Source organism: Coregonus lavaretus (assembly GCF_964263955.1).
Source record: "Coregonus lavaretus genome assembly, chromosome: 20".
Classification (NCBI taxonomy): Eukaryota; Metazoa; Chordata; class Actinopteri; order Salmoniformes; family Salmonidae; genus Coregonus; species Coregonus lavaretus.
The window spans coordinates 29,416,767-29,443,894 of record NC_140007.1 but is presented as its reverse complement, the minus strand read 5'-3'; the positions used below and the strand labels follow the sequence as shown (position 1 = coordinate 29,443,894).

The following is a 27,128-nucleotide window of genomic DNA, read 5'->3' as shown; positions in this document are numbered from 1 at the left end:
AAACAGCACCAGAGCCCATAGATAACAAGGCATGATTGTTTTGCATTTTATTTTTTCAACATTTCAAAATCTATCGGCAACAATATTGATTTTACATTTTCACTGGTTCAATATGTTAAAAATAAACAACTTTCAAGACTGAAATCCAAGGAAAACACAAGGCACCATTCCAGAGATTAACAACAGGTTGAGATCTCAACTTGACTGGGAGCTATAGTAAAAACTGCATGAAAGTCCAGTACATTATGTAAGATTATTATTTCTACAAAAACGTCACTAATTAATGTGCTTAGTGTTTGAACATGGATGACCTGAGTCACAGAGAATGTCATCAATAAACTACAGAGACCTTATCTGATGTCAATTACAACCAACAGGTTACAAAATGTATAAAGCTTGGCAGGGAACATGCGCATGCACGTGACAGAGAGAGAGGGTTAGAAAGGTCTTTGGTAAAGATAAGTACTCATTCAACCCAAAGCATGGTTCACACATCATACCGTTTTTTAAATTTCAAAATGGTTTTCTTTTAAAGTTTGTAGGACTTAAATGAGAATAATATTCATGATAGAAATATAATAAACACAAAAGTGGAAAATAAAGAAAAAAAATTATAAACTTTTCTCTGTTAATGATATGCTTCAGTCAGGTAAGGGTAACAATTGATATGTGCAATATCTCTTCTTCAGAAAACTGATCCCCATCTAGGCGTTGTCTATATTCCTTGATTAAACCACAACTATGTAGCTTATAATAAACGAGTGCAGAACTTAGAAATCAGCATTAGTGAACTGAAGATACTGTAATAGCAATCCTGTTCATTACGAAAAAGGCCTGTTGTTCATTTCAGAAACAACAATTGAGTGTGTTTGTACAATGACCCACTGCTATTACCAAATCACTCAGGGTAAACTAAACTATAGCATTTGTTTGGTACCACACAGAGTGGTGATTTTGTTTTTGTAAAAAAGTTGGGTGTCATTTAACAAATTTAACAACTAGTAAAAGTTAACAGCTTTCTTTCCCCCACCCGCCAAAAACAACAAAAACTTCCAACAAACAAACAAATGTAGAATGTGCAACATTTTCGAAAAAAACTTTATGAATAATACTGGCTTGAGAAAAATACTCTCCATTCTAGAATCTATTGTCCTCTTCAGGTTTAGCTAAATATCTTTGTATAAAAAACAAACACTAAAGAACATGTATAAGTCATCCTAAAATGTTCTGTCTGCCCAAACTGAAGTAATTATATATCACATTTACAAAAGACAGTAGAGCTCAGACCAAAAACAACAAAGTGTCAAATGTGCAAAGCGTGCTAATGTCTTGGGCGACCTCCTTCAAAGGCATGGTGCTCCTCATGTGCTGAAATAGAATAGGCTCATTCATCAGACACTATTATCAAGGTTCTCATGACAACAGTAAGGGAAGAGTAACGTTGTTTTGATGGAGTGGATTAGCACATACTCTACTCTTGATTTTATCATGGCATGTGAATGTCATACAAGATTGAAAGTACTCACGCTTATAAAATACTGCTTTAAAAGTTATCTGTGGAAGAAGTTCATAGATCCTTCCTAGGATGTTTGCTTCGTTAGCAAAAAAGGCATTTCCATTCCAGATTTGAACAACATCTTCTCTGTCTCGAACGCTTACACTAACGCCAACCACCTCATCCTCTGAAACACAACCAGAGGAAAAAAAAACATTTCAGATAAACACATCAATACCCTTGAGTATTTTGAGGTACAACTTTACAATGGAATATTGTAAAGCTGTAAACTTTTTACAACTTTACATGTTAGTCATTTAGCAGATGCTCTTATCCAGAGCGATTTACAGGAGCAATTAGGGTTAAGTGTCTTGCTCAAGGGCACATCGGTAGATTTTTCACCTAGTCAGCTCGGGCATTCGAACCAGCGACCTTTCGGTTACTGGCCCAATGCTCTTAACTGCTAGCCGACCTGCCGCCCACGTTATATTATGTTATATTACAAAGACATCTTATACATCCAAGTAAAATAATAATATATATAATTATATAACAACATATCCATTCAGAACAAAAATAATACATACCATCTAATCTAAAATGATAGACAGATGTAAGATTAATTATCTTTACAGACTATCAAGTAAAACATCTTCATAAAGACCGAAAGTTGATATAAATACAGCGTGACGACAACAGGTTTTTTGAAGGGATTCTCACAGCAATCTCATATGTTGACACACATTAACAAGGTAACATCTTAACATAATAACATAATACTCCTGAGTGGCGCAGTGGTCTAAGGCACTGCACTGCATTGCAGTGCTAACTGTGCCACTAGAGATCCTGGTTTGAATCCAGGCTCTGTCGCAGCTGGCTGTGACCGGGAGACTCATGGGCGGCGCACAATTGGCCCAGCGTTGTCCAGGGTAGGGGAGGGAATGGCCAGCAGGGATGTAGCTCAGTTGATAGAGCATGGCGTTTGCAACGCCAGGGTTGTGGGTTCGATTCCCACGGGGGGCCAGTATATATATATTTTTTTATTCACTAACTGTAAGTCGCTCTGGACAAGAGCGTCTGCTAAATGACTCAAATGTAAATGTAATAACATCAGAGGAGTGTAGTTGTCATGTAATACTACCCTTCTGTTTGTGCCAAGGTTTAGAGAAATTGCTTTTGGGGTTGTCATCGTCACCACCACCATCGTAATACTAAACGCAAATCGAGGAGATTCAAGTACAGGGTTTAAGGTGAATAAAATATTTATTTGTGCAGAAAGAGGAATGTCTCCAAACAGAATCTCACACACACCTGTTTAAGACCGCTACTAAATCCATGTAAGACGTTACTACTAGAAGGTCTGGTCGTGAGACATGCAGAGTTAGTGGGTTAGTAGGTAAACAAACAACACTGGTTTATTCTGGACTGGACCCAACTACCTTGGAGCGGATACACACACAGTATGTGATTGACTCAAGACAGATATAGTCACTAGCGCCACCATTAGAAATGTCCCCCGAGAGAAGATCTACTTATCGCTTTTGACTACTGGACACGGACACAGACACACACACACACTTAGTATGTGATTGCATCAAGACATTGATGACCGTGAGATTTGCTGATTGTATTGGAGTTCAGATAGAGGTTGTGTGTTTGGTTGATTGATTGGTTAGTGTGATTTCTCTAGTCTAGTATAACAGCTCTTGATCAGGGTCCAATCAGGTGGGTGAAATACAATGATCTATAAAGTGCACAAGTTGCTGGACGCTAGCTAGCTAGCAAGCCGAGGATAATTACTTTGTATATAGGACAACCTCTGACCTTACAGACTGTCTAAAGCAGAGGTTACTGCCTATATAGGGAATGAGGACTCATATCAGACAGGTCCCAGGTCTTCAGAATGTGACAATACTACAGCAGGTCTTTAGTATGGGATCTGGTTCTGGTAATACTGAAGCATACCATAGGTCTTGCTCCTGCTGCTGAGGAAGCACCTCTGGATGACCTTGATGATGAAAGCAGCTGCCTCCTTCTCACTCATACTGGGACGAATCGCTGCTGGAGCAGTTTGATGGTCTATCCTCTGAAGCATGGTAGTCCAGTGTCCAGCATCAGAGTGACTAGAGACACCACTGCATCCATGTAGGGCCTGACAGCCAGGTATACCCTGACACACATCTCCATGAACCATTTGAAAGGTATGGCCTCCATCTTGCCTCCCATGATCATCACCATCTCATCAGTCAGCTTGATGTCTGGCTCCCAGTCCAGGTTACCACCAGGAGAACTGAAGCCAAAGTCTGTGTGGATAAGGTGTCCCTTGCTGTCCAGCATGATGTTCCCGTTGTGTCTATCTTTGATTTGTAGCAGGAAGAGCAGCAGCCATACTACAGATGAAGTTATACCTCGCCTTCTGGAAGGCCAGAGTGGACTCGTCTTCATACTGGTTTCTGAAGTAGTCATACATCCCAAAGTCTGTCTGTCTGCCCAGCTGGTCACGGGATTTACAGTCTGGGATACACTGGATCACACCACACCCAGGGACGGTAGCTACCACTCTGTAGGGAAACACAAACAGGTCCAGTCCCACCAGTTGGAAGATGTTCTTACACAGACCAATGATCTGGAGAGCCAGCACATCCTGTCTGCAGTCGTCTCCCACTTTAAAGATGGCGGCCTGCCAGACAATCCTGCGAGCTACGTCTTCGACCGGCTCCACGTCCTGGGAGTCAGTCTGACAACGCAGACCCTCCTTCTCCAGCTCATTGACCCCACAATGCTTCACCTTAAACTTAGCCAGGTACGGGGCCTTGGCAGCACTCTGTATGGGTGTTCCAGACTGGTAGTCAATGTCCAGTACAATGGCCACTGGGTTACTGGGCAGGTAGCAGCCTTGCTGGACTTTGATGTGAGACAGAGCTTTGAGACATGCCCTCTTCCTCTCATCTCCCTTTGGGGTGGGCTTGATGATGGCGGATACGTTGGTGATTTTGTCAAAGAAGTAAAACTCTCTCTGGAAGAAGTATTTTGCTGCACCAGACTGAGAGCCTATTATCTCCTCAACCATCTCCTCCAACAGATCCCTGATGTCAGGGTCTTTGTGGTGTGCCTCCTCGTCCAGGTAGATGTTAGTCTTCATGTTCCAGATGAACTGGTGGGCCAAGAGCTGAGACTTCTGGGCCGCCCACAGGATGTACTCTCTCACATAGCCCATCTTGTCATAGTGCAGGACCTGAACAATCTGAGGAATGTAGAACAGGATGGCATCCGGAGGAAAGGACCGGAAACTGTTGGATGATCATGGCATTTCACAGAGTTCTTCTGTGTGGTTGACAGACTCATTCTACAGTGAGGGAAAAAAGTATTTGATCCCCTGCTGATTTTGTACGTTTGCTCACTGACAAAGAAATGATCAGTCTATAATTGTAATGGTAGGTTTATTTGAACAGTGAGAGACAGAATAACAACAAAAAAATCCAGAAAAACGCATGTCAAAAATGTTATAAATTGATTTGCATTTTAATGAGGGAAATAAGTATTTGACCCCCTCTCAATCAGAAAGATTTCTGGCTCCCAGGTGTCTTTTATACAGGTAACGAGCTGAGATTAGGAGCACACCCTTAAAGGGAGTGCTCCTAATCTCAGCTTGTTACCTGTATAAAAGACACCTGTCCACAGAAGAAATCAATCAATCAGATTCCAAACTCTCCACCATGGCCAAGACCAAAGAGCTCTCCAAGGATGTCAGGGACAAGATTGTAGACCTACACAAGGCTGGAATGGGCTACAAGACCATTGCCAAGCAGCTTGGTGAGAAGGTGACAACAGTTGGTGCGATTATTCGCAAATGGAAGAAACACAAAATAACTGTCAATCTCCCTCGGCCTAGGGCTCCATGCAAGATCTCACCTCGTGGAGTTGCAATGATCATGAGAACGGTGAGGAATCAGCCCAGAACTACACGGGAGGATCTTGTCAATGATCTCAAGGCAGCTGGGACCATAGTCACCAAGAAAACAATTGGTAACACACTACGCCGTGAAGGACCGAAATCCTGCAGCGCCCTCAAGGTCCCCCTGCTCAAGAAAGCACATATACAGGCCCGTCTGAAGTTTGCCAATGAACATCTGAATGATTCAGAGGAAAACTGGGTGAAAGTGTTGTGGTCAGATGAGACCAAAATCGAGCTCTTTAGCATCAACTCAACTCGCCGTGTTTGGAGGAGGAGGAATTCTGCCTATGACCCCAAGAACACCATCCCCACCGTCAAACATGGAGGTGGAAACATTATGCTTTGGGGGTGTTTTTCTTCTAAGGGGACAGGACAACTTCACCGCATCAAAGGGACGATGGACGGGGCCATGTACCGTCAAATCTTGGGTAAGAACCTCCTTCTCTCAGCCAGGGCATTGAAAATGGGTCGTGGATGGGTATTCCAGCATGACAATGACCCAAAACACACAGCCAAGGCAACAAAGGAGTGGCTCAAGAAGAAGCACATTAAGGTCCTGGAGTGGCCTAGCCAGTCTCCAGACCTTAATTCCATAGAAAATCTGTGGAGGGAGCTGAAGGTTCGAGTTGCCAAACATCAGCCTCGAAACCTTAATGACTTGGAGAAGATCTGCAAAGAGGAGTGGGACAAAATCCCTCCTGAGATGTGTGCAAACCTGGTGGCCAACTACAAGAAACGTCTGACCTCTGTGATTGCCAATAAAGATACTTTTTCCACCAAGTACTAAGTCGTGTTTTGCAGAGGGGTCAAATACTTATTTCCCTCATTAAAATGCAAAATCAATTTATAACATTTTTGACATGCGTTTTTCTGGATTTTTTTGTTGTTATTTTGTCTCTCACTGTTCAAATAAACCTACCATTAAAATTATAGACTGATCATGTCTTTGTCAGTGGGCAAACGTACAAAATCAGCAGGGGATCAAATACTTTTTTCCCCTCACTGTACATGACTGTACAAGCTGACAACAGACCATGTAGACCAAAACCCACAGTTGGAGTCTGAAAGACACTGCAAACAATGCTCTCTCTCTTCACACTCTTACCTGAAGCACAGTAATCAGTGAATTGCTCCCCAATAGTGGCCAACAGTAACTCCTTCCATACAGCAGGCTGGGGAAATGAAGACACATTGAGTATGTAACCAATACTACACACATTTACTCAACAAACATTATAAATTACATTTGTATGAATGATTAAAACATAACAGATTACATTTATCGTACTTACAGTGCTTTCTTTGGGTACTTTCATTTTCCAAACTCCCCCCTTCGCATTACTCTCTTCTTCCCTGGATGAAATAGAAAATGCATAGCAGAGAGTAAATAAAAGGTCATAGAATTTACACATAGAATTATGCATAGACTTATGTGTTTATGTATGAATTAGGTGAGTTAGGTGAGTTAGGCTCACCAGAGTGGTCTTCTCTCCCCTCTCATTAAGTGATAGCTACATCTCAGTGGTAGGCTGGACACGCCAGGTATATTGTTGTACACACTCCAAAAGCTCTATTCAAAAAGATGGGAGGAAAAATAGGATCTTTACCATGATTATCAAATGTATATTGTTGCCTTATTACTGATAAACACAAAGCCATAACATAAAGAAGTACCGTACATGTGTATTTACAATGATGTGGCAATGATGTGATGCAGGCAGTTCTTAAACCTCTCAACTAACACACAAACCTTACCTGAACTGTTTGCACAGTGTAGATTTTTTTCAGACCTGATTCACATTCTGCTGCGGTTGTTCCTGGTAAAGATCTGTAGGAAATATCCAAACAAAACTTTAGTGCTGAGCGATTAACTGAAATCTTCTTCATTTTGTAAAATAACGAATTGACCGATGGCGTTTCTCTAGAGAGATTTCTCTCTGAGACATGTTATCCAACTCATCATAGTTATGCGCAAAAAACGTGGTCCTTAACTACAATGACCAGAATCCATTGCGCCTACAGCTGCTTGTTCTCATTGGTTCTTGCCAGGCAAGCCTGTGGGACCCAAGCACCGAGGTATAATAAGAACTGGAGACTGTGTCTACTCACGTTCGCCTACACCGTCTATATCCGGGTTGCATCCGGTTTATATGGACCAACATCACATGCGCACTAGCACTCAGTGTGCACAGGGAGCAGTGCGAGCAGCAACGACATCTTCACGTCTTCCAAAAACATGACAGACATTGGATGAATATAAAATGTTAATAACTTTGGCTGTGAGTGATGGGAAAAAATTTGTCCTCAGCGACAATAATTTGAATTATTCAGTGTTGTTTTGTGCACAAAGGTGATGACTAAAGATATTAGCATTTTATATTCATCCAATGTCTGCCATGTTTTTGGATGATGTGATGATGTTGTCGCTGCTCGCGCTGCTCTCTGTGCGCACTGAGTGCTAGTGCGTATGTGATGTTGGTCTGTATAAACCGGATGCAACCCAGATATAGACGGTCCATGAATCGACTTAAGCGAACGTGAGTAGATTACCTTGAAAACAATGGTCGGACCTCTTTGACGCAGTCTCCAGTTCTTATTATACCTCAGTGGTGGGGCCGGCAGACAGACACAGAGAGGAAGACCAATAGAGAGACACGAGAGGGATAGAGTGGTTGCTTAGGTATCTCTACCCGACAATACATCTAATTGATTGAGAGTTGTTATTTAGCGGTCTTAAAACTATGTCTTATATACTTTGAAGAACTACTGAAATTGTGATTTATTCAGACAGCAGGCAGCTAGCCAGCTAGGCTAGCCGACTAGCCTGAAGGATTACTCTTTGGGGAGCACAGAGATAGATGGCTGGCTGGCTGCTACTGCCTGAGAAGAGATGAGATGATGACTTGGAATAAAATAATAAGTAATAAAATAAAAAATAAAAATATACACAACTACTGAAATATTTTATTAAAGTAAAGTAATGTGAATCAATCATGAGCCTAATAAGTCATAGTATTGGGCAGCCATTACCATCAATGTTTTATTCTGTGTTGTTACAACATTGAACCCACATAATGCATTTATTGTTGGTTTTTTATCGAAACCTAAATTGAAAACCGTGATTATTTTTCAAAAACCGAAACAGAACTGACCTCAAAAAGCAGTTATCGCTCAGCACTACAAAACATCAATATTTAAACTAATTTATAACTCTGCATCTGGCATGATCTATCAGTTTTAGTTTAGTTTAGTTTGGTACATATTGCAAGCCTTAGTACAGTAGTTCTCCAACTCTGTGAACAGGCCTTACTAGATAACTCAGCCAAAACAGTGAGGAGAGGTTGTGCTCAAAGCAGTGCTCAAAGCAGCCAGGTCGGCGATCAGGTGTCAACCCCCTTTCCACTGGACTCTAGCCCAGCAGTAAACAAGACTGACCCATTTTAAATTGTCTTCATTCTCTCTTGGCCAGAGCAGTACATTGATTTAGATACATAATTTCAATAAAACACATTGAAAGGAAAGATCTGTATATGCAAATAGATAATCTATGGCCATTATTGTGACATCCATCACAATGCACAGTTTTTTATTAGAAAAAAGCTAGGTCTAAATTGAAACCAAGACAGAGAAAAATTGCCCACATTACAGCGTCAATGGATGGCAGTAGCCTAAACAAAAACAGACTAGCCTATGATTTGACTTTTAGTCTTGAGATTGGAAATAAATGCTTTCATATTTAGCACAAATCAGTGTTGAGGGCCAAGTGCTTTCCCCACTTAAAACAGGCTACATAAGAGGTAAACAAACTATGCCCCATATACAAGCACTCACAGTGTTCATGAAAATAGACAAAGTCCAATTTCTGCAGATCATGTGTACACCTCCCATAATATAATCATATTTGCAAATACAGTGAAGCAGTGATCTGAAGTTTTACAATGAATCGAAGACTGAGCTTCTGAGAAAATGTTCTAACTAATGGTGCGCATGGCATCAAATCAGCTGAGGAATAAGAAACAATGTATCGTGATTGCAAAAACACAGGCTTATAGTCAAATGTAATAATCATTTAATGTATAATGAATATGGTAGTCATCTTGCCTTATTGCGGCGTTATACGCAGAACTGTCTGCAAGGCCTCCTCCTTTGTTTTGGCAAGAAGCCTTTCTAGCTATCCCAAACGCAGTTTTGTTGACACAAACTCATCCCATGAAAACATAGAAAGAATCGCTATTAAATCCACGTAATGATAAAATGGTGAGCTTACCTATCAAGCCAAAAAGTCCACGGAGAATGTAATGGGAGAGTGCCGTTTCCATCGTTGTTCGTGATGTTCTCCAATTCTCTTTCGTCAATATGGATGTTATGTTCTGGGGAGTTTTGACTTACTGTGTTGTTCAATTGCATTTTCGGGACAGCAGGAACTGCCATTTCCTTGCTCGTAAAAAATAATCGATTTGATTGTTTTTAAAAGATCTCGTTTCACCTTTTGATTATATAGGAAGTGCCTACTCTGCTGACTCATTCGTCGCTTCACGGGTCTGCAGCCACAACAACAGTAAAATGATGACGCCTTGCTGTCTGCAGGCCAAACGTTCTTGTCATAAGCGGCAGTCGCGATGCTGTATAATATAATGGAATATTATACAATGTATTTGTTCTATACTTTTCACAGTCCATTATACAAACATTAATACAATAAATATGGCTAAATCATCAGAACGATCATAATATTCAATCATCCGCATCATGACCTTAAACATCTAATTTCATTTAGCTAACACTCCACTCCTTGTACACGATGTCATTATGCCAAAGATTAGCATGACAGGAGTGTCAAAGAGTAGAATGAAGTAAACAAACTGGTACTCAGACTACAACATCTAAGCATGACTGATATTTTCAGTGACAATTGCATCTGCCAATATAAAATAGATTGATGATCTGAATGTGTGAATGAACATTATAAATGCCCTTTATAATAAAATAAAATCGAATTGTCACATGTTCTAGGAAGAGTCTTGGTGGTTCTAAACTTCCATTTAAGAATGATGGAGGCCACTGTGTTCTTGGGGACCTTCAATGCTGCAGACATTTGTTGGTACCCTTCCCCAGATCTGTGCCTCGACGTAATCCTGTCTCGGAGCTCTACGGACGATTCCTTCGAACTCATGGCTTGGTTTTTACTGTGACATGCCCTGTCAACTGTGGGACCTTTTATAGACAGTTGTGTGCCTTTCCAAATCATGTCCAATCAATTGAATTTATCACAGGTGGAGTCCAATCAAGTTGTAGAAACATCTCAAGGATGATCAATGGAAACAGGATGCACCTGAGCTCAATTTTCGAGTCTCATAGCAAAGGGTCTGAATACTTATGTAAATAAGGTATCATAGCAAAGGGTCTGAATACTTATGTAAATAAGGTATTTGTGTTTTTTATTTTTAATAAATTAGCTAACATTTCTAAAAACCTGTTTTGACATTGTCATTATGGGGTATTGTGTGTTTTGTTATATATAGAAATGTTTTGTTATTTAATCCATTTTAGAATAAGGCTGTAACGTAACAACATTTTGAAAAAGTCAAGGGGTCTGAATACTTTCCGAAGCCACTGTATATGGTCAGGATATAGGTAGGGTGTCTGAGTATATTGTATTTAGGTATGTGGTTTGATGAGAGGCTTACGTGGAAGACCCATGTTGAGTATATTGAAATTAAGTGTAGGAAGGTGCTGAACCTCATGAGGGCAGTGGCAGGATATGATTGGGGGTCGGATAGACAAACACTGTTGTATATGTACCAGGCATTGATCAGGTCGTCTTTGGATTATGGGTGCCTTGTATATGGATCGGCAGCCAAAACGGTACTACAGTGCCTGGATACGATACAGTCAAGATTGTGTGTGGGAGCCTTCAGGACGACACCTGTTGAGGTATTGCAGGTGGATAGTGGGCCTCTGCCACTGAGGATAAAGCGGGACACACTTGCATTAGCATACTGGGCGAGGTTGAAAGAGAGTTCAGAAGGACATACTGCGGTCACGGCAACTGGAGAATGCTAGGAGCGAGGAGGGGGTAAGCAGAGGGCGTACGGGTGGACAATCGGGCAGAAGGTGGTAGAATATGGACTGGGGGAGAGAGCGATAGGGCCGTTAATTGCATTGGGGAACGTTCCTCCGTGCCAAGTATAGATGTGGACATGATTGAGGGCAGCAGAGAATGGGGTGAGGACATGAGACTGTGTGTGGAGAGATATATAGATAATCGGTTTTATTCATTTTTAAGGATATACAGTGGGGAGAACAAGTATTTGATACACTGCCGATTTTGAAGGTTATCCTACTTACAAAGCATGTAGAGGTCTGTAATTTTTATCATAGGTACACTTCAACTGTGAGAGACGGAATCTAAAACAAAAATCCAGAAAATCACATTGTATGATTTTTAAGTAATTCATTAGCATTTTATTGCATGACATAAGTATTTGATACATCAGAAAAGCAGAACTTAATATTTGGTACAGAAACCTTTGTTTGCAATTACAGAGATCATACGTTTCCTGTAGGTCTTGACCAGGTTTGCACACACTGCAGCAGGGATTTTGGCCCACACCTCCATACAGACCTTCTCCAGATCCTTCAGGTTTCGGGGCTGTCGCTGGGCAATACGGACTTTCAGCTCCCTCCAAAGATGTTCTATTGGGTTCAGGTCTGGAGACTGGCTAGGCCACTCCAGGACCTTGAGATGCTTCTTACGGAGCCACTCCTTAGTTTCCCCGGCTGTGTGTTTCGGGTCGTTGTCATGCTGGAAGACCTGCCACGACCCATCTTCAATGCTCTTACTGAGGGAAGGAGGTTGTTGGTCAAGATCTCGCGATACATGGCCCCATCCATCCTCCCCTCAATACGGTGCAGTCGTCCTGTCCCCTTTGCAGAAAAGCATCCCCAAAGAATGATGTTTCCACCTCCATGCTTCACGGTTGGGATGGTGTTATTGGGGTTGTACTCATCCTTCTTCTTCCTCCAAACACGGCGAGTGGAGTTTAGACCAAAAAGCTATATTTTTGTCTCATCAGACCACATGACCTTCTCCAATTCCTCCTCTGGATCATCCAGATGGTCATTGGCAAACTTCAGACGGGCCTGGACATGCGCTGGCTTGAGCAGGGGAACCTTGTGTGCGCTGCAGGATTTTATTCCATGACGGCATAGTGTGTTACTAATGGTTTTCTTTGAGACTGTGGTCCCAGCTCTCTTCAGGTCATTGACCAGGTCCTGCCGTGTAGTTCTGGGCTGATCCCTCACCTTCCTCATGATCATTGATGCCCCACGAGGTGAGATCTTGCATGGAGCCCCAGACCGAGGGTGATTGACCGTCATCTTGAACTTCTTCCATTTTCTAATAGTTGCGCCAACAGTTGTTGCCTTCTCACCAAGCTGCTTGCCTATTGTCCTGTAGCCCATCCCAGCCTTGTGCAGGTATACAATTTTATCCCTGATGTCCTTACACAGCTCTCTGGTCTTGGCCATTGTGGAGAGGTTGGAGTCTGTTTGATTGAGTGTGTGGACAGGTGTCTTTTATACTGGTAACGAGTTCAAACAGGTGCAGTTAATACAGGTAATGAGTGGAGAACAGGAGGGCTTCTTAAAGAAAAACTAACAGATCTGTGAGAGCCAGAATTCTTACTGGTTGGTAGGTGATCAAATACTTATGTCATGCAATAAAATGCAAATCAATTACTTAAAAATCATACAATGTGATTTTCTGGATTTTTTTTTAGATTCCGTCTCTCACAGTTGAAGTGTATCTATGATAAAAATTACAGACCTCTACATGCTTTGTAAGTAGGAAAACCTGCAAAATCGGCAGTGTATCAAATACTTGTTCTCCCCACTGTATACAGATGGTTCAAAGGATCCAGTCAGTGATAGGGTGGGCGGCAGGGGTGTATATCCCAGATTTCAATGTTAGAGTATGTAAGCGGTTAACTGATTATGTGTCAGTGTATGCGGCCGAGTTGATGGCCATGATTATAGGTTTGAGATGGGTGGAGGAGGTGAAACCACTCAGTGGTGATCTGCTCTGATTCGGCTGCAGTGTTGAATAGTGTGAAGACAGTTAGGGTCAGATAGGGAAGACTTGTTTGTGGAGATGATGGGGCTGTTAATGGGATTGGAGAGGATGGGAGTGGTGATAAGCTTTTGCTGGGCCTGCCCATGTGGGTGTGGAGGGTAATGAGAATACCGATGTGGTGGCTAAGAGTCCTGTGAGGAGAGAGGGGGCAGATATTCAGGTCCCGCTGGGCCGCAGGGAAGTCAAGTTCTTGATCCGGGCAAAAGGGCTCAATCTTTGGCAAAGGGAGTGGAATGCTAGTAGTAAGGGGAACAATCCCTTACAAAAAAGATTGCCGTCAGAGTGCAGTATAACTGTAGTTAGAATGCAGTATAACTGCAGTATGCTGCAAAGACTGCGTCCAAAATAACACCGTTTTTTTTACTGCAGTAATTTTGCAATGTAATTGCAGTTACAATGCAGTATAACTGCAGTACACTGCACTTATTCTGCAATCACTGTGTCCAAAATACCATAGTCGACTGCAGTTACTGCACTTTTACTGCAGTTTCAAAACTGGAAGAGATGGGGAGTATGGGAGGTAGGAGAGAGGAAGTTGGGCACACTGGTTTGAATGCCACGTTGTGGATGATGGGGAGACATGAAACAAGTCTGTGTGATGAATGTTTAGTGGAGGAAAAGGTGGAGCATGTGTTGATATTTTGTGAACTGTATGAGGTAGATAGGGAAAGATTGTGTAAAAGGGTTAGAGAGGCTGGAAGGGGTTAGGGTTTGAGTAGTGTAGTGGGGGGAGGGAAGTGGTGTCTAGGGCTCTATTTCAATTTCTTAGAGGAACAGGACTAATGAAGATAATTTAATGTACAGTTGAAGTCGGAAGTTTACATACACCTTAGCCAAATACACTGCTCAAAAAAATAAAGGGAACACTTAAACAACACAATGTAACTCCAAGTCAATCACACTTCTGTGAAATCAAACTGTCCACTTAGGAAGCAACACTGATTGACAATACATTTTACATGCTGTTGTGCAAATGGAATAGACAACAGGTGGAAATTATAGGCAATTAGCAAGACACCCCCAATAAAGGACTGGTTTTGCAGGTGGTGACCACAGACCACTTCTCAGTTCCTATGCTTCCTGGCTGATGTTTTGGTCACTTTTGAATGCTGGCGGTGCTTTCACTCTAGTGGTAGCATGAGACGGAGTCTACAACCCACACAAGTGGCTCAGGTAGTGCAGCTCATCCAGGATGGCACATCAATGCGAGCTGTGGCAAAAAGGTTTGCTGTGTCTGTCAGCGTAGTGTCCAGAGCATGGAGGCGCTACCAGGAGACAGGCCAGTACATCAGGAGACGTGGAGGAGGCCGTAGGAGGGCAACAACCCAGCAGCAGGACTGCTACCTCCGCCTTTGTGCAAGGAGGAGCAGGAGGAGCACAGCCAGAGCCCTGCAAAATGACCTCCAGTAGGCCACAAATGTGCATGTGTCTGCTCAAACGGTCAGAAACAGACTCCATGAGGGTGGTATGAGGGCCCGACGTCCACAGGTGGGGGTTGTGCTTACAGCCCAACACCGTGCAGGTCTTTTGGCATTTGCCAGAGAACACCAAGATTGGCAAATTCGCCACTGTCGACCTGTGCTCTTCACAGATGAAAGCAGGTTCACACTGAGCACATGTGACAGACGTGACAGAGTCTGGAGACGCCGTGGAGAACGTTCTGCTGCCTGCAACATCCTCCAGCATGACCGGTTTGGCGGTGGGTCAGTCATGGTGTGGGGTGGCATTTCTTTGGGGGGCCGCACAGCCCTCCATGTGCTCGCCAGAGGTAGCCTGACTGCCATTAGGTACCGAGATGAGATCCTCAGACCCCTTGTGAGACCATATGCTGGTGCGGTTGGCCCTGGGTTCCTCCTAATGAAAGACAATGCTAGACCTCATGAGGCTGGAGTGTGTCAGCAGTTCCTGCAAGAGGAAGGCATTGATGCTATGGACTGGCCTGCCCGTTCCCCAGACCTGAATCCAATTGAGCACATCTGGGACATCATGTTTTGCTCCATCCACCAAAGCCACGTTGCACCACAGACTGTCCAGGAGTTGGCGGATGCTTTAGTCCAGGTCTGGGAGGAGATCCCTCAGAGATCAAAGTTGGATCAGCCAGTAGTGTGGTTTTCCACTTTAATTTTGAGGGTGACTCCAAATCCAGACCTCCATGGGTTGATAAATTTGATATCCATTGATAATTTTTGTGTGATTTTGTTGTCAGCACATTCAACTATGTAAAGAAAAAAGTATTTAATAAGATTATTTCATTCATTCAGATCTAGGATGTGTTATTTTAGTGTTCCCTTAATTATTTTGAGCAGTTTACATTTAAACTCTGTTTTTCACAATTCCTGACATTTAATCCTAGTAAAAATTCCTTGTCTTAGGAGTTAGGATCACCACTTTATTTTAAGAATGTGAAATGTCAGAATAATAGTAGAGAGAATGATTTATTTCAGCTTTTATTTATTTCATCACATTCCCAGTAGGTCAGAAGTTTACATACACTCAATTAGTATTTGGTAGCATTGCCTTTAAATTGTTTAACTTGGGTTCAAACGTTTCGGGTAGCCTTCCACAAGCTTCGCACAATAAGTTGGGTGAATTTTGGCCCATTCCTCCTGACAGAGCTGGTGTAACTGAGTCAGGTTTGTAGGCCTCCTTGCTCGCACACGCTTTTTCAGTTCTGCCCACACATTTTCTATAGGATTGAGGTCAAGGCTTTGTGATGGCAACTCCAATACCTTGACTTTGTTGTCCTTAAGCCATTTTGCCACAACTTTGGAAGTATGCTATGGAGGACTAAAAGTGCCACAATTAAATAAATAAATACACCATTAAATAATTACTTAAATGTGTCATTAATTAATTAAAATTAGAATTAAATACATAAATGTGTTATTAAATGTGTCATTAATTAATTCAAATACCGATTCATTTTATGTAAAATACATATATAATAATTTCACTATTTACATTTACATTTCATGGTCCTGCGTTGGAGTGCTTCCTGAATTACTTAAAACTGTCAAACTGACCCATCAAAAGTTGGTAGGCGGAACCTAACGCCTGATTGGTTACCCTCTGCATCAAGCCAAGACAAATCAATTCCGGCTAATGTCAGCAGGTCCTGCTTCTACATCCTCTGCTAAGTTTAAAATGTCTCTAACCAACTCCCTGGAAAGTTCACGGAGATCCTCCATTGTCTCTATCCAGGTTGGCCTACTCTACTTCAGACCAAAGCAATGGATCAGACTAGATTCGCGTTAGCCCCGCCCACTGACTTTGATGGGTCAGTTTGACAGTTTTAAGTAATTCATGAATCACTGCAATGCAGGATCATGAAATGTAAATGTAAATAGTGAAATAATTATATATGTATTTTACATAAAATGAATCGGTATTTGAATTAATTAATGATACATTTAATTACACATTTATGTATTTAATTCTAATTTTAATTAATTAATGACACATTTAAGTAATTATTTAATGGTGTATTTATTTATTTAATTGTGGCACTTTTAGTCCTCCATAGTATGCTTGGGGTCATTGTCCATTTGGAAGACCCATTTGCGACCAAGCTTTAACTTCCTGACTGATATCTTGAGATATTGCTTCAATATATCCACATAATTTTCCTTCCTCATGATGCCATCTATTTTGTGAAGTGCACCAGTCCCTCCTGCAGCAAAGCACCCCCACAGCATGATGCTGCCACCCCCGTGCTTCACGGTTGGGATGGTGTTCTTCGGCTTGCAAGCAACCCCCTTTTTCCTCCAAACATAACAATGGTCATTATGGCCAAACAGTTCTATTTTTGTTTCATCAGACCAGAGGACATTTCTCCAAAAAGTAAGTTCTTTGTCCCCATGTGCAGTTGCAAACCGTAGTCTGGCTTTTTAATGGCGGTTTTGGAGCAGTGGCTTCTTCCTTGCTGAGCGGCCTTTCAGGTTATGTTGATATATGACTTGTTTTACTGTGGATATAGATACTTTTGTACCCATTTCCTCCAGCATCTTCACAAGGTCGTTTGCTGTTGTTCTGGGATTGATTTGCACTTTTCGCACCAAAGTACATTCATCTCTAGGAGACAGAACGCGTCTCCTTCCTGAGCGGTATGACGGCTGCGTGGTCCTATGGTGTTTATACTTGCGTACTATTGTTTGTACAGATGAACGTGGTACCTTCAGGCGTTTGGAAATAGCTCCCAAGGATGAACCAGACTTGTGGAGGTCTACAATTTGTTTTCTGAGGTCTTGGCTGATTTCTTTTGATTTTCCCATGATGTCAAGCAAAGAGGCACTGAGTTTGAAGGTAGGCCTTGAAATACATCCACAGGTACACCTCCAATTGACTCAAATGATGTCAATTAGCCTATCAGAAGCTTCTAAAGCCATGACATCATTTTCTGGAATGTTCCAAGCTGTTCAAAGGCACAGTTGTCTTAGTGTATGTAAACTTCTGACCCACTGGAATTGTGATACAGTGAATTGTAAGTGAAAAAAAACAACAACAAAAAACATGTATTTCACCTTTATATAATCAGGTAAGCCAGTTGAGAACAAGTTCTCATTTACAACTGCGACCTGGCCAAGGTAAAGCAAAGCAGTGCGATAAAAACAACAACAACAGAGTTACATATGGAATAAACAAAACGTACAGTCAATAACACAATAGAACATCTATATACAATGTGCGCAAAATAATCTGTCTGTAAACAATTGTTGGAAAAATTACTTGTGTCATGCACAAAGTAGATGTCCTAACCGACTTGCCAAAACTATAGTTTGTTAACAAGAAATGTGTGGAGTGGTTGAAAAACGAGTTTTAATGACTCCAACCTAAGTGTATGTAAACTTCCGACTTCAACTGTAGGTAGGAGGTGACTGGCATCACACTCCAGTACAGTAGGTGGCGGTGTACGCACTTTAAAAGTTGGATGCGATCCTCCAACCCAATCCCAAAGAAGAAGAAGCCCAGTTTGCCAGAGAAACTCTGGTTGAACATGCCCAGTTGTGTGGGTGGCTAACGTTAGCTAGCAAGTGTGTGTGTGATAAACGGCGCCATAAACTTACTGGGATGCATTGTTGCTAGCTAGCGGTAGCTAGCTTTTTCTGTTTCCTGTCACTGTTGTGTAGGGGACATCGCTTGCCATAAGATAGCTTACGTTACAACCATGGAAATCGACACACTTTTGGAGGGTTTTACGGGTAAGTCAACTCGCTTTTGCAGATTTTCTGTATCTGTACATGATTAGCTAGCTACATTTGAATTGCCAAACGTAATGTTAAGTAGCTGCATATATTCTACTCGTTGGATGCCGGTTTTAATGTCTAAATGTATGGTTGGATGCTAACTTAGCTAGCTAGCTTGTAACTAGCAGTCGAAATTGTTAGCTAGCTAACTCGCGCTAGGCCAATTTTATTTTGATAACGTTACTGTACTTGTATAATTAAAAACGTATGTGAATAAGTGTGTTGTGTTGAAGCTATTTTACCCACATTGTAGTTGCATAGTTAGAAAGTCGCTGTAACCTAGTTTATGTTGACCATGTCTAGTTAGTTAAGTGTTCTAACTAGGTACTGTTAGCTCGCTAACGCAGTGGTTGCCTTGCAGTTAATTATTGCTGACCGCTAACGTTACCCTGCACTGCAACGCTGCACATAACTTGAAAGAGTCTTTTCTATTTCCATACATCTACGTTCAGACTTCGAGAAGAAAGGGAAGAAAGATGCCTGTCCTGCCCTGGATAAATTTCTGTGTCATGTCGCCAAAACCGGAGAAACGATGTGAGTGTCTGATAAATGAGCCTCACGGTGCCAGCCACTTTTCTAATGAGTAGACAATGTGTCAATACAGGATAGAAATAAAAGGACTGGTAAATTACACAATGGGTAAATTACAACGCATGGATAGTCATATTCCTGAAATCTCGATATGCTACCAAAACCAAGGCTGTGTTTGAGGAGACATCATTGTGTGGTCCCAAGACTGGCAGTTATCACAACATCAAGGCTGCATCTCTGTTTGATAGGTTACAATGTGTCTGAACTAGAGGATAACTTTTTGGTCTCCCATCTTTTCCAGGATTTCATGGTCACAGTTCAAAAGTTATTTCCTGTTTAAACTTGAGAAAGTAATGGATGACTTCAGAGCCTCGACACCAGACCAGCGAGGGCCAGCCAATCCTAATGTGGAGTACATTCCTTTTGAAGAGATGAAGGAGAGGATTCTCAAAATCGTAGAAGGATACAATGGGTGAGTATCCTCCACTATCCAGTGCTGAAACGTCTAATAAAAACGATCCTTTTGCTTGTTTTACCAGTATGTCTTTGTGTAGCCCTAGTATACAGCCACGGTGAGGAAAGTATACCTTCTTGACAAATATCCATATTTTCCAGGATTCCGTTCACCATCCAGCGTCTGTGTGAGTTACTGACTGAGCCTAAGAGGAACTACACAGGAACAGACAAGTTCCTCAGGGGAGTGGAGAAGGTAAGTATCATCACTTCTACTGAGATTAGTTCTCTTAATGGGTGTTTGAATCAGGGTATTAAGCCTAGTAAGAATACCTATGTCACATACGTCAGTATACATCAGTATGAAAATGTATGCACTCACTAACTGTAAGTCGCTCTGGATAAGAGCGTCTGCTAAATGACTAAAATGTGTCCTTGTGTTGATTTGAGTGAATAATGTTTTCTCGCATGGCCCAGTGTTTTTTATATATATATTTTTAAACTAGTTAGAATTGCTTGTATTAGTATACAATATAAATGCTTGGGGATTTATGGCGTTGTTTATGTTTTGCAGAATGTGATGGTGGTCAGCTGTGTGTATCCTACGTCAGAGTAAGTATTCTGTCATGTTTCTCTACCTACCCCTTTAGCTTATACCTAAAGTGTTTTTTATAGCAAAACGTACTTTAAAGTTGGGGTCAGCTTTAAAGGCGCTAACGTACACATTGGATTTTTTTGCGTTGTAATTACAGAAAATGTCCATAATATATCTGCCGCTAATAGTGGAATGATAGTGTTTCACAGTATTACTTACCCGCTTGTGTTGTGATTGGCTGTGATATTCACTTGTTGATTTCTCCCGCGGAGCAGCATCTGTTGTCAAACTGGGAAAGCTGTTCTGACTTTGGCTGTGTTATCTAGTGGAAATTACTAATTTACTGGTTTTAAAATTTTACACTGTTTGCTCCATTTCTGCTTATGTGAGAAAGCAAGCACTGAATAGTGTAGGGAATCATTGTGCCATCTAAATCGCTGTGAAATATATTTTCAATAACAAAAAAGCTGGTGGATCAAAACTAACGTTTATTTCGTTTTTGGTCCACCCGCTTCAAACAGCGGTTTTGGTCCACCAGCTTCAAACAGCTGTAAAAGTGATATTTTTTTGTTATTGAAAACACATTTCACTGCGATTTAGATGGTACAATGATTCCCAACAATATTCAGTGCTTGTTTTCTCACATAAGCAGAAATTGAGCAAACAGTGTAGGATTTTAGCAACCAAGAAATGAGTGATTTCCAATAGATAACACAGCCACAAAGTCAGAACAGCTATCCTAGTTTTACAACAGATGCCGCACCGGTGAGAGAAATCAATAGGCGAATATCACAGCCAATCACAACACTTGTGGGTAAGTAATACTGTGAAACACTATCATTCTACCATTAGCGCCAGATATATTATGGACATTTTCTAAAATTACAATGCAAAAATTCAAAAAAATCTTGTGTAGCACCTTTAAAGCTAACAATCACTTGGATTTGTTGACTCGCTCTGCCTCTTTTAAAGGAAAAATGGGGCAACCAGTGTAAACAGAATGAATGGAGTGATGTTCCCTGGCAATACCTCTATTTATTCAGAAAGGTGAGAGATACCTACTTGTCAATGGTTAACTTTCAGTTGTACAATTTATTTACATAAAACAGGGGTAAGGAACTCCAATAAAACCCAGAAGTCTTTCTTTCCAGGGATCCCTGAACATAGGTGGAGAAGGATTACTAATTTACTCATACCAAATATGATAGTCAGACAGTAGGTGGCACTGTAGTGTTGCTTGAATTAATCTCCTTGTTATTAATTGGATTCAATTGCAACGTGGATTCAATTGCAACAACATTTGACTGTATGAAAGTGTATTAAGTTATGCAGAGATTTATTCCTCTCCTTACGGTAGGAATGTAAATGGACCAGGCACCCCAAGGCCACTGAACAGACCAAAGCTATCGCTATCCACCTCTCTGGCTACAAACGGTGTCCCTGACAGCACAGATGATAAGGAGCCACTCACAGAACAAGAGGAGGAGCATGTTGTCAGGTAACTAGCATTGTGTGAATGCCAGATGACTGTCAGCAGAAATATAATGTACTGATAACGTGTAAATGTTATATAAGACATATACACTGCTCAAAACAATAAAGGGAACACTAAAATAACACATCCTAGATCTGAATGAATGAAATAATCTTATTAAATACTTTTTTCTTTACATAGTTGAATGTGCTGACAACAAAATCACACAAAAATTATCAATGGAAATCAAATTTATCAACCCATGGAGGTCTGGATTTGGAGTCACCCTCAAAATTAAAGTGGAAAACCACACTACAGGCTGATCCAACTTTGATGTAATGTCCTTAAAACAAGTCAAAATGAGGCTCAGTAGTGTGTGTGGCCTCCACGTGCCTGTATGACCTTCCTACAACGCCTGGGCATGCTCCTGATGAGGTGGCGGATGGTCTCCTGAGGGATCTCCTCCCAGACCTGGACTAAAGCATCCGCCAACTCCTGGACAGTCTGTGGTGCAACGTGGCGTTGGTGGATGGAGCGAGACATGATGTCCCAGATGTGCTCAATTGGATTCAGGTCTGGGGAACGGGCGGTCCATAGCATCAATGCCTTCCTCTTGCAGGAACTGCTGACACACTCCAGCCTCATGAGGTCTAGCATTGTCTTTCATTAGGAGGAACCCAGGGCCAACCGCACCAGCATATGGTCTCACAAGGGGTCTGAGGATCTCATCTCGGTACCTAATGGCAGTCAGGCTACCTCTGGCGAGCACATGGAGGGCTGTGCGGCCCCCCAAAGAAATGCCACCCCACACCATGACTGACCCACCGCCAAACCGGTCATGCTGGAGGATGTTGCAGGCAGCAGAACGTTCTCCATGGCGTCTCCAGACTGTCACGTCTGTCACATGTGCTCAGTGTGAACCTGCTTTCATCTGTGAAGAGCACAGGGCGCCAGTGGCGAATTTGCCAATCTTGGTGTTCTCTGGCAAATGCCAAACGTCCTGCACGGGGTTGGGCTGTAAGCACAACCCCCACCTGTGGACGTCGGGCCCTCATACCACCCTCATGGAGTCTGTTTCTGACCGTTTGAGCAGACACATGCACATTTGTGGCCTACTGGAGGTCATTTTGCAGGGCTCTGGCAGTGCTCCTCCTTGCACAAAGGGTTGTTGCCCTCCTACAGCCTCCTCCACATCTCCTGATGTACTGGCCTGTCTCCTGGTAGCGCCTCCATGCTCTGGACACTACGCTGACAGACACAGCAAACCTTCTTGCCACAGCTCGCATTGATGTACCATCCTGGATGAGCTGCACTACCTGAGCCACTTGTGTGGGTTGTAGACTCCGTCTCATGCTACCACTAGAGTGAAAGCACCGCCAGCATTCAAAAGTGACCAAAACATCAGCCAGGAAGCATAGGAACTGAGAAGTGGTCTGTGGTCACCACCTGCAAAACCAGTCCTTTATTGGGGGTGTCTTGCTAATTGCCTATAATTTCCACCTGTTGTCTATTCCATTTGCACAACAGCATGTGAAATGTATTGTCAATCAGTGTTGCTTCCTAAGTGGACAGTTTGATTTCACAGAAGTGTGATTGACTTGGAGTTACATTGTGTTGTTTAAGTGTTCCCTTTATTTTTTTGAGCAGTTTATTAGAGCAACGTGGTCCTCTAGCTCAATTGGTAGAGCATGGCGCTTGTAACGCCAGGGTAGTGGGTTCGATCCCCGGGACCACCCATACGTAAAAATGTATGCGCACATGACTAAGTCGCTTTGGATAAAAGCGTCTGCTAAATGGCTATTTATTTATTTTTTGACCCTTTCTTTAGTGATTCCTCGGTATCGGAAAGTGATGCCACACAGAGCAGTCCGATGAAGACCAAGCATCCGGAAGAGGATGCAACGGAGGCAGAGAGCCACGAAGTCAAGAGGCTGAAGTTTGACAAAGACATGGATGAAGAGGAAGACGAGGAGGAGAAGGTAGACAAGGAGATGTCCTGTCCTACACCTGCCCAAAGCTCATCAGACATGCCCGAATCGTCAACAGATGTTGTTGAGGAAGAAAAAGAGAGGTCTGCTGATATGCTCACCACAGACGATCATGGTATGTGTTTTGCACAATGGGGCATTTTCAAATAACACTATATGATTGTGGAAGGGAAAATGTGACAAAAATCTAAAAATAACATCGCTAAAATTGATTAATTGATTTATGAAAGGATGTAATGGTATTATTCTTGCCTTCTCTGTCCCCCAGAGCCCTCCAGTACTCAGACAGAAGATCCCTTTGATGATGAGGAAGAGACAGCAGGGACATCAGAGAGGGAGGCTCAGTATGGCCCCACCCACAGTCTAAAGAGTGACAGCACCATGGACCAGTCAGAGGAGCAGCTTGCGCAGTCAGGGAAGGATCTGAGTTTAGAGGAACAGGAGGAAGGAGATTGCAGCGACCCAGTAAGCAGCAGCAGTAGCAGCAATGGAGAAGGAGCACCCAGTGAAGAGTCTGTCCCCTCTGCCTCTCCCAGCAGTACAGCTGAGTCGTTGGCAGACGGCGCTGCTGCAGAAAACAGTTCAGAAAGCCCAGAGAGGGCAGATGAGCCCATGGAACAGGACTAACCTGAGGCCGACGGCCCCCCAACATTATTTTACACTGTATGATATTGATACTGTACCAAACCCAGGAGATCTCTGTACGACCATGGACCTGTAGTCTCCCAGGATAGGGAGGCTTTTTGTGAGGCCTCAAGGATTTTCACCCTCAGGTCTCTTCTTCACCCCTTGTATGACCCACCCACCTCCCGACCCACGCATCCGTCCGTTTTAAAAACTGGAACTTATAATTAAAAGTTCCCCTCCAGTTAGGTTTTTTTTAAGCCTGTGGCATTCATTTACACATTTAAATGCTTTTATCACCCTGATAGTTTTTATTTCTCTCATGGATCACTGTCATTTTAATATTTACTGCTATTTTAGACTCCAATTCCAAAGCTGCTTGGTTAACGTGATGTAGAATGATCAGCCACTTCTGTGTGTTTGTTGTGATCTTAATCTGTGGTGAATGTTTCATGTTGGCCGGCCCAGTTAGGGTCTCCTGAATCTGTGGGATGCCTTGGGTTTTCCCTGGGTAAAGCTACCGTTCACAGCTATGTTTTATTTTTTGGCATAGTAGTTGTCCATACTTTGGAATGTAAAGTATGAAGGATTGTCCATGACACACATCTGTACCATAAAACCACTGGAAGCCCTTGCCCTGCAAGTTTGGTAGTCTTGCAAAGTAAACATACCGAAACCATGGATTGCAACCAATCCTCATGTACTGTGGCACTATGATTGAACAATACAGATAGTGCCTAAAGAAAATGTTCATACTCCTTGACTTATTCCACATTTTGTTACAAAATGGCTTAAATAAAAAAAAAATTCACACACAATACCCCATAATGACAAAGTGAAAACACATTTTTAGAAATCTTTGCAAATTTATTGAAAATGAAATAAATGTCTAACTTCCATAAGTATACACACCTTTTATGTGACACCAGACTGAGCTCAGGTGCATCCAACTTCCTCTGATCATCCTTGAGCTGTCACTACAACTTGATTGGAGTCTGTGGCCAATTAAATTGTTTGGACATGATTTTGAAAAACACCTGTCTATGTAAGGTCGCATAGTTGACAGTGCATGTAAGATCAGGAACTATACCATGAAGTCCAAGGAACTGTCCGTAGGGGGCCGAGATAGAATTGTGATGAGGCATATATCTGGGGGAGTGGTATAAAACCATTTCTAGAGTGTTGAAAGTTTCCAAGAGCACAGTAGTCTCCATCATTGGGAAATTGAAAAAAAAATTGAACTTCCCAGACTCTGCCTAGAGCTGGCCATCCGACCAAACTGAACAACCAAGCAAGAAAGACCTTGGTTAGGGAGGTGACCAAGAACCCAATGACCACTCTGACAGATCTACAGAGTTCCTTGGTTGAGATGAGAGAACCTGCCAGAAGGACAAGTCTTTACAGCGCTTCACCAATCTGAGCTTTATGGGAGAGTGGCCAGAATGAAGCCGCTCCTGAGAAAAAGGCACGTGACCAAAGGCCTGGAGTTTGCAAAAAGGCATATGAAAGATGGAGCATAAGGCAAAATATTCTGTGGTCTGATGAGAGACAAATGTAACTATTTGGCCTGAAATAAAAAGTGCTATGTCTGGAGAAAACCAGGCACAGTGGTGGTGGCAGCATCATGCTATGGGGATGCTTTTCAATGGTAGGGACTGAGAGACTGGTAAGGATAGCGGGAACAATGAATGGCGTCAAATATAGGCAAATCCTTGATGAGAACCTTGTTCCGAGTGCAAATGACCTTGGACTCGGGTGAAGATTTACGTTCCAACAGGACAATGACCCCAAGCATATAGCCAAAGCAACACTGGAATGGCTTCAGAACAAGAATTTGAAAGTCCTTGAGTGGCCCAGCCAAAGCCCATTGAAAATCTGTGGAAAGACTTGAAGATTGCTGTTCACCACCGGTTCCCATTTAACTTAACAGAGCTTGAGAAAATCTGCAAGGAAGAATGGGAGGAAATCCCCAAATCCAGATGTGCAAAGCTGAAGCAGACATACCCAAGACGACTCAAAGTTGTAATTGCCGCCAAAGGTATTTCTACAAAGTATTTACTCAGGGGTGTGAATACTTATGTAAATCCAAAACATTAGAAAACAATAATATTGGCAATTTCCTGATTTCTGTTGTTTGACACTATTGAGTGAATGTTTTTGTCTATTGACCACATTTACTGTCAGTTTTTGTGTCCGATTTACTCAAATGGTATGAAAACATGGTGTCCTTTAATTCTCACAAGATCTTTTCAATTTAATCAAACTACATTTGTCAAATTAAAATGTCAATATCAGCACTAAATGTCATTGATCACATGGAATAACAAGAATCTTGTTTGATTTCTTTTGAGAGTTTACTCGCTGCCATATCTTTACCGGTTTCTGCAACTGTCTTTATATATTAGGATAAACATTTCTGTAAAGTAGATTTTGTAGATTGTAATATGTGTTCACTGCCTTTGTGAAACCAATTGACATCTCTGTAAATTGAATGATTGGGCTTTCAACACAGTATTCATATGAAGCAATAAATGCTAACATTATAAGTGTGGAGTTTGCTTAATTTGTATCAAGAAAGTTTTAAGTAACTTTTGCCAGCTATGAATACATCTTTTGAATACATTATGTCCTTATAT

General features: G+C 42.1%; 2 protein-coding genes across 2 annotated transcripts; one reads left to right on the top strand and one right to left on the bottom strand.

Annotated features, from left to right (window-relative positions):
• Window positions 1–22: 22 nt before the first annotated feature.
• On the bottom strand, window positions 23–10,067 carry LOC311148316 (eukaryotic translation initiation factor 4E type 3-like). The gene is made up of 7 exons (XM_084185241.1): window positions 9,718–10,067; window positions 7,206–7,278; window positions 6,926–7,020; window positions 6,743–6,803; window positions 6,556–6,622; window positions 1,527–1,682; window positions 23–1,368 (listed from the first exon to the last, which is right to left on the bottom strand). The coding sequence occupies exons 1-7, from the start codon at window positions 9,879–9,881 to the stop codon at window positions 1,322–1,324; spliced, it is 663 nt and encodes a 220-aa protein (XP_084041367.1). The 5' UTR covers window positions 9,882–10,067; the 3' UTR covers window positions 23–1,321.
• Window positions 10,068–18,563: 8,496 nt separating this feature from the next.
• LOC311148310 (serine/threonine-protein phosphatase 4 regulatory subunit 2-A-like) lies at window positions 18,564–27,038 on the top strand. Its single transcript, XM_084185231.1, has 9 exons — window positions 18,564–18,782; window positions 19,280–19,361; window positions 19,660–19,830; window positions 19,974–20,067; window positions 20,386–20,423; window positions 21,379–21,453; window positions 21,764–21,904; window positions 23,709–23,983; window positions 24,137–27,038. The coding sequence occupies exons 1-9, from the start codon at window positions 18,749–18,751 to the stop codon at window positions 24,493–24,495; spliced, it is 1,269 nt and encodes a 422-aa protein (XP_084041357.1). The 5' UTR covers window positions 18,564–18,748; the 3' UTR covers window positions 24,496–27,038.
• Window positions 27,039–27,128: the final 90 nt, after the last annotated feature.

Bases quoted from the DNA above. Each gene is read 5' to 3' on its own strand.
- LOC311148310 (XM_084185231.1), top strand. From the start codon at position 18,749: ATGGAAATCGACACACTTTTGGAGGGTTTTACGG. The intron at 19,831-19,973 runs GTGAGTATCCTC...CATATTTTCCAG, and splicing joins ATCGTAGAAGGATACAATGG to GATTCCGTTCACCATCCAGC. The intron at 21,905-23,708 runs GTAACTAGCATT...CCCTTTCTTTAG, and splicing joins GAGGAGGAGCATGTTGTCAG to TGATTCCTCGGTATCGGAAA.
- LOC311148316 (XM_084185241.1), bottom strand. From the start codon at position 9,881: ATGGCAGTTCCTGCTGTCCCGAAAATGCAATTGAACAACACAGTAAGT. The intron at 6,804-6,925 runs GTGAGCCTAACT...TATTTCATCCAG, and splicing joins GGGGAGAGAAGACCACTCTG to GGAAGAAGAGAGTAATGCGA. The intron at 1,683-6,555 runs GTAAGAGTGTGA...GTTGTGTTTCAG, and splicing joins CACTGATTACTGTGCTTCAG to AGGATGAGGTGGTTGGCGTT.